Here is a 12,623-nt window from a genome sequence, read left to right on the forward strand (position 1 = left end):
ATCTTAAATATGGTATTACAGAGATTGTCCCAGATATGTCAGTTGAATCAAGATGCTAGTTGGGTGCTCCTGGTACTTGCTACAGATATACAAAAAGGTGTCTAGGGTATGTCATGCTAATAGGTGCCAGAGAGAAAGGGAGGAGAATTGAAAGTAAGAAAAATAAATCATCTCCAAAGGTATTATCAGTGAACAAACCGTATCCTATAGGAAACTGATTCTAAGAGAGCCATGCTTGCTGCCATTGCTGATTTGTCATTTTGCAAATACAATTTTCTTGGCTGTTGTGTTGACCCTTTTCCTCTAAAATGTTAAGTCACTACCATGAATAAGTATGCAGGTAAGGAGTTCTGACTTCTATAATGTGACCTTCCTGATCTAGATACTTGTTCAAGGTGTGCAACTCAAAGTATTGTAGGCCAGTCAGTACAACCACTTGGCAGCTAATATTTACAGGTCAACAATGGCAGCTCCAATGTTTCTCTCAGGAAACCTTTCTCGTAAAAATGTTTACTTTTTTTTAATTATCATTTTTATTATAAAACTCTCCAGAGGTGGGGGAACTCTGTGTAAAGGCAATGAAATGTCAACATTCCACAAATTACAAACAAAACCTGATACAGAGTCATATATAATAACCAATGGGTGATGTAAAAAAATCATAATAGTTCTTTACCAAAAAGTTTATTACACAGATTTAACTCAGTATACAATGGAAAATATGGATGGTAGCCAAAAAAGCCCAAAACGGTACATCAAGTAAACAGGCAGTCTTGTCTAGACCTATCATGAAAGATATTCATAATCAAGTGTACAACGGGCACTAAAGAGGTGGTAAGGCCGCTCTGAGGAAGAGCAAAGCCAGCTGGAAACTGCCTAGACATGGAAAAAAACTGGGGGAACATAAAAGGAGCAGAGGAATAAGAAGAGGAAGAAAAAAAGATGGAAAAAGTCCCAGGGGTCTCGATAGCTAAAAAAATTAGGTTGCCAGGAGCAGGTGATCAAATCTAAAAGGATGGACGTATAAGATCCATGGGCACCAAATTCAGAGAAATTTGCCAAGATAGCCATCAGCTTTTCAGTAATCCATGATATCATTCATGTAGTTTTTCACCGCCTCAAAGCTAAAAAAAAAATATCATAGTTCAAAGAATACACGGTATTCTTGTGGTGGGAGTAAGCTTAAGTCTCTCCAACCTCCTAGAGATCATTATTTAAATAAAAGGAAATGTGATGGATTTTTAGAAAAGGGGTGTAGCATTTGAGCAGGGGGAATAAAAGTGAGCTATGGGGAAGAGGTCATGGAAGGGGGATTCGGACACGAGGAGATAGGGGTAGCCTGCAGCAGAGGTGTGAATGGGGTTAGGGAGAGGGATGGGAGACAAGTAATGGGAAAATTCTTTGGAGAACCAATGGAGCCATGGGGGAGGTAGAGGACTAAGTCTTAAAAGCATTATGACATAAGGGGGGAGCTGTAATCAGGAAGTCTAGCCAGAATTACCAGGTTTTCAAAAATATATCTTCTTGATGGTGGAGGAAAGCCATAGGGTCTTCCATTTGCATCGTCTCACTGATACGGGTGAACCCATGTGACAAGGTGTGAAGTGAGATTGTTTCCGTAGAATCAGAATGCAAGCTGTAGCGGCATTAAGTAGATGGATTAACAATTAATTTTTGCATCGCTTGGTGGAGAGGTGGTTGACATGCAGTAAAAATGAGAAGCGGTCCAAACTGAGAGGAACATCACATAGTGTAAAGCAAATCCTCCTCACTAAGTTCCAGAACTGGTTAAGAAGACATTCCCAAAAGATATGAAGAAGGGTATCGCCAACAGAGTGAGGAACTCTGGGAGAAAATTATTATTATAGGTAATTGTATAGCACCATACATTTGTGCAACACTTTGCATACATATATTGTACATTCACATCAGTCCCTGCCCTTAGAAAGCCTACAATCTAAAGTCCCTAACTTCACATTCATGCACACACATACTAGGGGCAGTTAACCTGCCAGCATTTCTTTGGAGTGTGGAAAGAAACTGGAGTGTCCGGAGGAAACCCAAATAGGCACAGGGAGAACATGCACACACGTGCGTGTAGTGTCATGATTGGGATTTGAACTGACTACCCCAGTGCTGCTAGGTAGAAGTGCTAACCACTTAGTCATTATTCTGCCCATCTTGTGAAATAAATCTGGAATTCTATACCAGCATGTAAGTAATTTATATTCCGATTCCTCAACCCTCATAAACCTGTAAATCGAGTGCTAGTAGCAGGAGACAATCTATCTGGTTCTGTGTTAGAGGACACTTGAGGTCTTTTTTTCCAAGCACGGGGTGTGATGACTTTGTGTCCAAATCAGGAAAGGTTCACTTTAAAGATGAAGCATGGCTTGTTCAGCGCCTTATCCATTCATAAAAAAACTTGCCTTCTATTCAACGAATACACTGTGTTCTGTGAATGGAGGAGGGGAGATTGTGATGTTCTTTGTGAGGGAATGCAGATAAGATGAGTATAAACAGGTCATTGGGACACCCTTTCCATAGACACTGTCGGCTTGTCCTCCATGGGCAAGGTGACAGTGTCTATTTAACATGACTGTATAGGACTACTGACCATTAGAAGTGATCATTTGGAAGTAAGTGGAATCATGGACAGCAAGGAAAGCCTGACTGGTTTTATTACTTCTTGGACTATAATCTGGATAAGGTCCATTTTATGACTCTCAGATTCTACTAAATAATGTTCAGATATCACATAAGTCAACCCTCTAGCTCTTTGTCAGAAGTTGGTTGCTTTCAGAAATTGCTGATCATATAATTGATGTTGCGTAGTTTTCATTTTAAAAGTAATAAATCAATGATATTATGTCTTGACATATTGCCCATGTTGCTTTGGTCTTTCAGTTCGGTACTACAGGACACTGTTGCCATAAGAAGCAATAGCGATGATCTCTCAGCAGGTAGGTTATACACATAACTTAATGTTTGTGTTTACGTTTTATGCACCAAGCACCCTTGAGGCTACAATCACATTTAGGTGTAGCGTATTTAGGTAATTTTAAAGTTGTGTTTTTTGCGCTTTTCGGTTGTTACGGAGTTATAGTGGAGGTCCGCCCACCACTTCAAAAATTAAAAGCCAGCAGCTACACATACTGCAGCTGCTGACTTTTAATAATAGGACACTTACCTGTGCTGGAATTCAGCGATGTTGGCATCCCCCCTCTAACCCCTCCCCCCCGAAAGGTGCCAAATGTGGCACCGGAGGGGGGGAGGAATCAGATGAGCAGAAGTTCCACTTTTGGGTGGAACTCCGCTTTAATGTTGCAATATTTGTGTAAAGTTTTTTTTTATGCTTCTTTCACATTTTGTTTTCTGTTTCATGTTTTCATGTTTCATTGGATCTTTTCTGTATGTGTATCCTGGAGGGGAGGGCTTAGTGTCTCTTCTAAAAGTTGCTACAATAAGCATAATTAACCATATCTGTCTGTCATATAAAGTTTGTCAGTTTGCATAGGGTAGTAGAGTTTTATGACTAATACAGTTTCTTCTGCAGCTATAGCAATTATAGGATTTCTAAACCCAAGAACAAAATATAATATATTGCAGCTTACCAGTCTTAAATGTGGTAGCTGCATTCGTTTTCAAGAACATTTTCAAGAAGTACAGAAAATAAAGTTACACTTATATCATCAAACAAATGGTCATGGCTTTAAACCTTTAACTAAAGAGTGCTTTTGTTCAGTTGTTGGGTTAGCCACCTTATCTTCTTTCATCCTCTTTTTTTATTCCTCCTTTTTTCCTCCTTCTCCTTCCTCCTTCTTACTTCCTTCTTTCTTCTTCCTACCTCCTTCCTTCTTCCTTTCTTCTTTCTTTTTCCTTCCTCCTTTCTTTTTTCTCCTTCCTTCCTTCCTCCCTTCTTTCTTTTTTTCCTTCCTTCCTCCTTTTGTCTTTCTCCTTTTTATCTCCTTCCCTGCTCTTTCTTTCTCCTTCTTTCCTTCTCCTTCTTTCTTTCTCCTTCTTACCCCTTCTCTCTTTCTCCTTCTTTCAACCTTTTTTCCCTCCTTGTTTCTTCTTTCTTCCTCATTCTTTCTTCTTCCTTCTTTCTTTTTCCTTCCTCCCTCTATCTTCTTCTTTCCCCTTGTCTTCTTCTTTCCCATTTTTCTCCCTTTCTCCTTCCTTCCTTTCTTCCTTCTTTCCTTCCTTCCTTCCGTCCTCTTCCTTCCGCCTTCTCCCTTCAGCTCATGTCAGCTCATGGGTAGGTTGACTTTCCAAAGCCTAGCACTAACAAGCTCCCCATTTATCCCTGCAGATGACAGTCACAATGACTTCTTGGTTCATTCTCACAAACCTGATGTCCTCCTGGAGGAACCAGAAGGGATGGAGGAGGATGAAGCCGAGACCCCAACACAGGTTCCCTTCCCCTCTAAAGTAGAGGATGCAGGAGGCGGGGTGGAGGACCAATCTGATCTGAACCACCAGTGGCCTTCAGCGACAGAGGGTTTAGCAGAATCTGCTCTAGAAGATGGTGAGCCAATGACAGATTATACCATATGTTATTATTTCACCCCTTTACACCACAGTACCCCTTATCTTTAATGGTAAAAATCTGGGCTTTAACGCTCCCATGCTGCACATATGTGTTGCTGTCTATGTGCTGAGAGTGTGCTCTTAGCACAAAGACCAAGCTGTCGAAGACGGCTCTTGGTCCTGAGAAGACATCAGTAGCCAGCAGGACTGGCTTCCGATCATGGGACCCCAGTGACAGCCAATCACAGTGGTCACATGATCGCCGATCTTTCCCACCCCCTTGGGCTTTAAGATTGTTTAAAGGGACTCCAGGGTGGGCAGGAAGGGGTTAGAGCTGAACTGCATGTAAACGGTTAAATACACAGATGACATACATCTATGAGAGCTTATACCTACCAGAAGAATTTTTTATGTTTTTATAGGCTGTCTCATGCTACAACCTTCACCTAACCCTAAGCAGCAGGTGTGAATAAATACTACCAAAGGAATTGTTCTGTTCAGCCATTCCTGAGATTACACAGCCCTATCTGGCAAGGCAGGATACCTGATTTTTCTCTCCTGCAATTAAAAAACATTTATGGATCTGGACTCTCCCCAGGCTGTGGCTGGCCAGTGAAATGAGAAGCATCAGACTGAAGAGCTCACTATGCTCTCTGTGCTGTGTACTGCTTTTCCCTCTCCCATTATAGGCTCTGCTGTACAGTGGATTTAAAGAAGTTGACCCCAAGGGGTCCATTTATAAAGCTTTGCTAGCATGAATGTCATAAGCATTGGTGTGCACTGGATGAAATATGACCGTAATTTTTGTAAGATTAATCCCTAAAGGGCAAAATGTTGTATCGTTTTTTCATTCAGGTGATTCAGAAACCTATTCCGCATCTTGGCCACCAGATGGAGATGAACACACAGGCATTGATCTCTTACAAAACGTTCCTAATTCGTTTAGCATGAATGATCGCATCTGACATTCGTGGAAGGCATGTTTTATAAATAGACCCTTTTCACTTTTCAAAGTGAATTTTCACCTAGTTTGATAAATGAAGTGTGCTTCAATTATCCAATCAGGTGCAAGCAAAAATCTTGTGTTTTCTATTTTTTTTTCTCTTTTTAACATGATTGAATATTCTTTACAAAGTGAACCTGGCTTCACCTCATTCAATGAATGGAAAAAACGTGCTCTCTTCCTTTAGCGAATAACCCATAGTGTTTATCTCCTACCAGATTTGTCACATATAAAATTACAATATAGGAGAAAACATTGGGGTTGATTTACTAAAACTGAAAAGTGCAAAATTGACTGCAGCCCTGCATCTGAAACCAATTGGCTTCTAGTGTTTTTTTGAGAAAGCATAATTGAACAAGCTGAAGTTAGTAGCTGATTGGCTACCGTGCACAGCTGCACCAGATTTTGCACTCTCCAGTTTTAGAATTTAAATCAACTGCATTGTGTAGAGAAAAGTAAGTGACAAGGTCAGCCGGGCGACCATAAAAACTGGCCAACATTTGCCCCATGTGTATGGCAGCCGGTCCGACAGAAGCCAGCCATTTGGCCGGCCCCTGTCGGACGAGCATGCTGGAAAACCAGCAGCCAACCGGCTCCCGATCGGCACTCTCAGCCAAAGGCTGAAAGTGCTGATTGGAGAGTTCCGGCGGGGGGCCCCCCTGTGAGAACACAACAGCTCAGTGGGGGGTTGTCACTGTACTAACGTCGGATCATTAGTACAGTGGCTCTGACCGGAGCTGACAGTTTTTTTTTCTGTTCAACCTGCTGAGAAAACATCTAGTGTGTACCGGGTGTAAGTCTTAAAATACATCATTACCTTATCGTGCGCTGTTTTAAAAAGCAAAATTATAATATTATTCAGTTTTTTTGGGGTTTTTTTTTATTCAATTGTGGTGCTTCATTGATCATCCCTGACCATTAAAAGAAGCTCTGTATTCTGACTCCACCCCTTAAAAATATTTTTTGTCAGTGACTATTTTTATCTTTATTTAATTTGCACATCATTTCGGTTGATGACTTTGTAATATAATTTGTGTCTTCCTTTAGTCCAGCATCTCCGGGAGCTGATTCTACGAAGCCTTTACCCAATACGGCATTCAGAGTATGATGCTGCCCCTGTGGCTGAGCCAGAGGATGATATCACACCCACACCATCAGTCACCGGTGGGGCCGGACACCCGTGGGAGGCAACGGCAGACTCAGTATTAGAAACATTAGATGGAAACATTTTGGGTGATCACAGGGAAGATTCACCCTCCAGACCTTCTAGCATTTCAGAAAGTGGTAGGTCTGTGGTGGACCTCACTAACCAGCACAAAATACCATCTAACGATGGAGAGGAAAATGCTTGGAACCTGGTGGAAAGCCACCCGCAAAGGACATCTCTCCTGCCCCCTGAGACATCTGAAGCTACTTCTGAGGACCAAACTAACACAAGCTACAAGGTTGTCAGAAAAGGTAAGGAACATTAGGCACATTTAGCCTCCGTGTGTATTTATTTGAGTTTTAGTCTTCTAGGTGACTTTTATGCAAGATATATCTAAAAGATATAATAGACAATTGGGTCTTTCAAGAGGATTAAAGTGGTTGTAAACCTAGAGAGTAAAATAAAAACAGAAGACTAAATTTAATAAACAAGGGAACTAGAGCTGCACGATTCTGGCTAAAATGAGAATCACAATTTTTTTGCTTAGAATAAAGATCACGATTCTCTCACGATTCTCTCACTATTCTCGCAGTTTAACATCATCTTTCACATTATTCAAAACAAATTGGGATAACTTTACTGTTTACTTTTTTTTATTATTATTCATTGAAGTGTATTTAAAAAAAAAAAAAAAAAATTGCATTTGAAAGACCGCTGCGCAAATACAGTGTAAAAAAAATAGTGCAACAACCGCCATGTTATTCTTTAGGTTCTCTGCTAAAAAAATATATATATATAAAGTTTGGGGGTTCTAAGTAATTTTGTAGCAAAAAAATTACTGATTTTAACTTGTAAGCAACAAGTGTCAGAAAAAAGGTTTAGTCTTTAAGTGGTTAAATTGACTTCATTTACAGATGAAGTCAATTTAACCACTACAGAAGTTTATCCCTTTGATCTTCTAAAAAGAACGAAATGTTACAATGTTTATACTTATCTCTCAGCACTGACAATGTTGTGAAAAACTTGGCAGACTGCCTGTTTTTTTTTTTACGTTTATTGTCGACAGCGTGAGCAGAGAACTCTCTGCACTTGTTACATGAATGAATTGGGAAAATGCTGCATAGAGATCATGAGGGGGATTGAATCGAGATCGTGATTTTTTTTTTTTTTTTTAACGATTAATCATGCAGCTTTAAAGGCCACAAATCCTTTGTGCACAGTATGGCTGGTGGAAGAACAGCCTGTTATCTGTAATCCTCCCCACTGTACTGATTAAACCAAAAAATGGTGGTGCCGCTTCCCTTCTCCTTTCATTGGCAGTCTGTATAATGAGTCATATGTATAAGTTTGTGCGAAGGGGTCGTGTCTCCTGCTGCCCTGTACCTTGCTGTGACAGAGATCAAATCTGAGGTTGCTTTCACTTTCCTCTCTCCTTTCCTCTGGGGATGCACGTATAAAGCTCACTGAGAGAGAAACATGAGAGAGACGCAACAGAGAGGGAGAGAGAGACGTCAGAGAGGTAGAGGGTGAGACATCAGAGAGGGAGAGGGAGATATCAGAGAATACAGAGAGAGAGAGACATCAGAGAGGGAGAGAGACATCAGAGAGGGAGAGAGACAGAGAATACCGAGAGAGAGAGACATCAGAGAATACAGAGAGACATCAGAGAGGGAGAGAGACATCAGAGAATACAGAGAGAAGAGAGACATCACAGTGAGAGACACTGTATAGGTGGAAGAGGAATAGTGTGATGTTAGGTCTCCACCCCGCAAGCTTTGACGCTATGCCATGCCCAGAGATCGGCACATTTCTGAGGGCTACAACCAAATGACTTTTTGAGAGGTGCACACAATGTGAATTAGGTTATAACGACATTATCTACTAAACTGTGCAAAAGAATGTGTTTTTGTTTTTTTTTTGAGGTTTTAGGTTTACAACCACTTTAAGTCTTTGATGCTTCATATTTTTGTAAGGTTTTTGTGTGTTACTTCAATTTTGGATTGTAGTGAGAATTTAGAGTGTTAGAAAGTACAGATTTGTTTCACTGCTTCCCAAACTTCCACTGTGTGTTGGTCATCAATTTGTGCCCCATTTTATAGACAACCTGTAGTTCCATGTTAACACCATTCATAAAGGATCTGTTACATGCTTACATTTCTGTTTGGCAGATAGGGATCTAATAACATTATTACACCCAGGAGTCAAATGGTCCATCTCTGCTGAAGGTTTTGTTCTGTAAATACAGGGCTCTATATTAAGAGGAAGTGCAGAGGATCGCCCAAGAACTCTGAACAGCAGAGTAGGGAATGGTCTTCCTTTTGGTAACCTTTAGCACAGACATTCCCAAGCAATGTTTTTTGGACCACAGGGAGTGAATTGACAGGTTCAGAGGCTACCTCTGCTTGGACATTTTACTTTCTCCGCTTCTTCCCATACAGCTTTGGATGCCTGAGTAGAAAATCATCAGATCTTAATGCTAGAGGAAATATTAGGGTCTTTAACCTGTGGAAGCTTCAACCCAGACCTAACACATAACTAGCACAGGGATTTTGGAAAGGTCTACACTAGGTGGCCAGGGAGTAAGATGAGCAAATGGAAGATAATTTTTAGTAGCCGAGCGGGCAATCTATCCAATGAAGCTGTTACTTTGCCCTGAAGTGGATAAAACATTTAGGACATACAGTACTTGCAATAAATATACATGTATCAGAAGGTGCTTGAGGAAAGTTAACCAATTCCAGGTGGTAACTGCAGATATTTTTAAAGGAGCACATACTTGTATAAAGTTGGGAAGCATTGCCCAAACAAATATAGCAGATAGGCAAGCATTTTTTCCCTTTTCGTCATTTCAGGACAGCCACAATAGAGAGATAGTCTCCTCCCCTTCCTCTGGAAACACTGCGCCAGCCCATAAATTCTCTCCTCCCCTGCCGGACTTCAGTTATTAGTGTTTCCTCCGGTGGGGAGACACTGTGCAGAGGAACCAGGCCGGGTGCAGTCAGGGAGACTGTGGCCTTTCTTTTTAAAGAAACATCCCTAGGGAAGCAGGGGCTTCCAGGATAAAGAGTGGCGGTGCTTACCGCAGCTGAAGCCACCCCTTCCTTGCTGAGCGCGGCATCAGGTCGTGGGGGACCCCTATCGCGTCCACAGGGCCGCAGCATGGAGACTGTCCGCTCTCCCTGTACTCTGTACAGGCCGCAAAATTTGGAACCAGCGGGCCGGACGACGGGTGACGTCATTTCCGGTGGGGGGGCGGACGCTTTCCCTTTGACCCGCGACTTCCGGTTCCGGGTCGCGGTGCTGATAGGGGGCCGGGCTCAGGCTGGAGTGAGTCGCTACACGTGGAGACAGTGTGAGACTCTACACAGGCAACCACCTGCAGTCATGTCTGAGGCAGATGCTGCAACTCATACGGACGCTATCTCCAGCCTTCCAAAGGTAAGAGTTCCCTGGGGAAGGGTCCTCTCTATCTAAGGATTGCTCCTCCTCATGTATGGTTCCTTACTTAGAGGGGGGGCAGACCCCCTGGGTGGTCAGGGGGTGGGGGGGGGTGTGCGCAGTTCCCTTAAGGTGGTTCTGGTACACTCCCAGGGTTGTTTCCACTTAAACATGCTGAATGTAATATGTGGTTTTTGTATGTAATTTCAGGAATCTACAGAAAAAACAAAGTCCACTCATGTCTCTAAAAGGAAGTGTGCCTCTTGCAGAGACAGTTTAGGGGAAGCATGGACTAAGGTTTTGTGTAAAGAATGCATAGACTCCCTGGTTAAGGAAAGGGAATCTGAACAGCAGTCTGGTTTGGCAGCTTCTGTGAAGGAGCTGTCATCCACCTTTTCATCCTTTAAAATGTTTTTTGAGACGTTTCAGCTTCCCTCTAAACCCATTCAGCAGGATACAACCCCGCCTCATGCTCAGGGCTCTGCACCTGCCAGATCTTCTAATTTAGTTATGGCAGAGGAAACGTCAGGCCCTTCCGGGGTGGAGCTGAGGCAACCGGACAGTGGCACGTCTGACTCCCATGAGGAGTCAGAAGGGGAAGACCAGGACGGGGAGTCCAGGAAAATCTCCAGGTATAAATTGTCCCTGGATGAGGTGGAAGACCTCTTAGGGGCAATATATACAACCCTCGGTATACACGAGGATAAAAAACCCCTATCCCTCCATGACCTTATGTATAAGGGCTTGGGAGATCAAAAAAGAAAAGTTTTTCCAGTACATGAAGTTCTGGTGGAAACGATTAAAAAGGAGTGGCAGGATCCTGAGAGGAAACCCTTTTTTTCTAGCTCCCTTAAAAGAAGGTTCCCATTTTCAGAGGATCCAGGGTCCATTTGGAATAAAAATCCCAAATTGGACGCCGCCTTCTCTCAGGTCTCTAGACACACAGACCTGGCATTCGAGGATATGGGGGCCTTGTCGGATGTCATGGACAAGAGGATAGACTCACTTCTAAAAAAGACGTGGGATTCAACTGTGGGTAATTTAAAGCCAGAAATGGCTGTTACTGTGGTAGCCCGCAATTTAGAACATTGGCTTTTCCAGATTCAGGAGCATATTGAAGCTGGCACAGCCAAGGAAACTATCCTAGCCTCGTTCCCCACGATTCTGCGAGGAATCGCATACATTGCAGACGCCTCGGCAGAGTCAGTCCGTATGTCGGCCAGATCAGCGGCACTGGCAAATTCGGCCAGAAGAGCGCTCTGGCTGAAAACTTGGCCGGGGGACACCGCCTCTAAAGTCAAATTGTGCGGGATACCCCTGACAGGTGATCTACTCTTTGGTCCTGGGTTATAGACGGTCTTAGACCGTACAGCGGACAAAAAGAAGTCCTTTCCGCTTAAACGGAAAGCCCCAGCTCAGGCAAGGAAGGGGTTTCGTCCGAAAAAAGGCAAGGATTCTCCCAAACGAGGGAAGAAAACTTGGGGCCAAAGAGGCAAGGGCAGAGGAGGGGCGATTTTTCGCCCTCCTGAGAAAGCCCGCAAAGATCAATGACTCTCTAGGCACGGTGGGAGGAAGATTGGGGGCCTTCCTTCCACAGTGGGAGACCCTCTCACCCAATCGATTTATCCTGGGGGTCATAAGAAGGGGGTATCTCTTGGAATTCTCAAAGCCCCCCCCGCAAAGGTTCCTTGTTACGCAGCTTTCCACCTGCACAGCAAGGGCCGAAGCTTTGGTAGACGCCCTGAAGGAACTGGAAATTCAGAACGTAGTTCACAGAGTACCAAAGGGGCAGGAAGGAGAGGGGTTCTATTCCCACGTATTTGTAGTGAAAAAACCCTCAGGGAAATTCAGGTTGATTCTGAATTTAAAACCCTTAAACAGGTCAATTTGCTACAAAAGATTCCGCATGGAGTCAATTTTTACGGTCAGGGCCCTGCTGCCGCACAACGGTTACATGGTGTCTCTGGACCTCAGAGACGCGTATTTACACGTCCCTATCGCAGAAACCTCCCAAAAGTTTCTCCGGTTAGCAATAGACCTGAAAGGTACAATACTGCATCTACAGTTTCAAGCACTGCCTTTCGGGCTATCCTCCTCGCCCCGCATATTCACAAAGGTACTGGCAGAGGCGTTGGCCTTCCTGCGACTCCAGGGGGTGTCAGTCATAGCCTATCTGGACGACCTGCTCCTATTTGCAGTATCCCCAGAACAGTTGATCAAGGACCTCGATCTTACAAAGCGGGTACTAACAGGGTTGGGGTGGCTGCTGAACTTAGAAAAGTCCAGTCTCATTCCCTCACAGCGCATTGTGTACCTGGGATACCTGCTGGACACTACGCTTTTGAGAGTTTTCCTTCCAAGGGAAAAGATTCTAAAGCTGGACAGAGCAGTTTTCTCCCTCCAGTGCAACCATCTGGTGTCAAAAAGGTCCATAATGTCAACGTTAGGCCTTCTAACATCTACTCTTCCAGCGGTGCAGTGGGCAGGATTACATTTTCGTCCCCT

The 12,623-nt window shown here is 43.3% G+C and overlaps 1 protein-coding gene across 5 annotated transcripts in view; it reads left to right on the top strand.

Annotated features, from left to right (window-relative positions):
- Positions 1 to 12,623, top strand: part of ARHGEF11 (Rho guanine nucleotide exchange factor 11) — a 277,886-nt gene that overhangs the window by 244,788 nt on the left and 20,475 nt on the right. For all 5 annotated transcript variants that reach the window (XM_073610617.1, XM_073610622.1, XM_073610619.1 and 2 more), the window contains 3 exons: positions 2,908 to 2,963; positions 4,313 to 4,528; positions 6,581 to 6,991. In XM_073610617.1, coding sequence (XP_073466718.1) covers positions 2,908 to 2,963; positions 4,313 to 4,528; positions 6,581 to 6,991 — 683 coding nt within the window. The remainder of the gene's footprint in view (positions 1 to 2,907; positions 2,964 to 4,312; positions 4,529 to 6,580; positions 6,992 to 12,623) is intronic.

The sequence above is a fragment of the Aquarana catesbeiana genome, linkage group LG13, assembly GCF_042186555.1.
Source record: "Aquarana catesbeiana isolate 2022-GZ linkage group LG13, ASM4218655v1, whole genome shotgun sequence".
Taxonomy (NCBI): domain Eukaryota; kingdom Metazoa; phylum Chordata; class Amphibia; order Anura; family Ranidae; genus Aquarana; species Aquarana catesbeiana.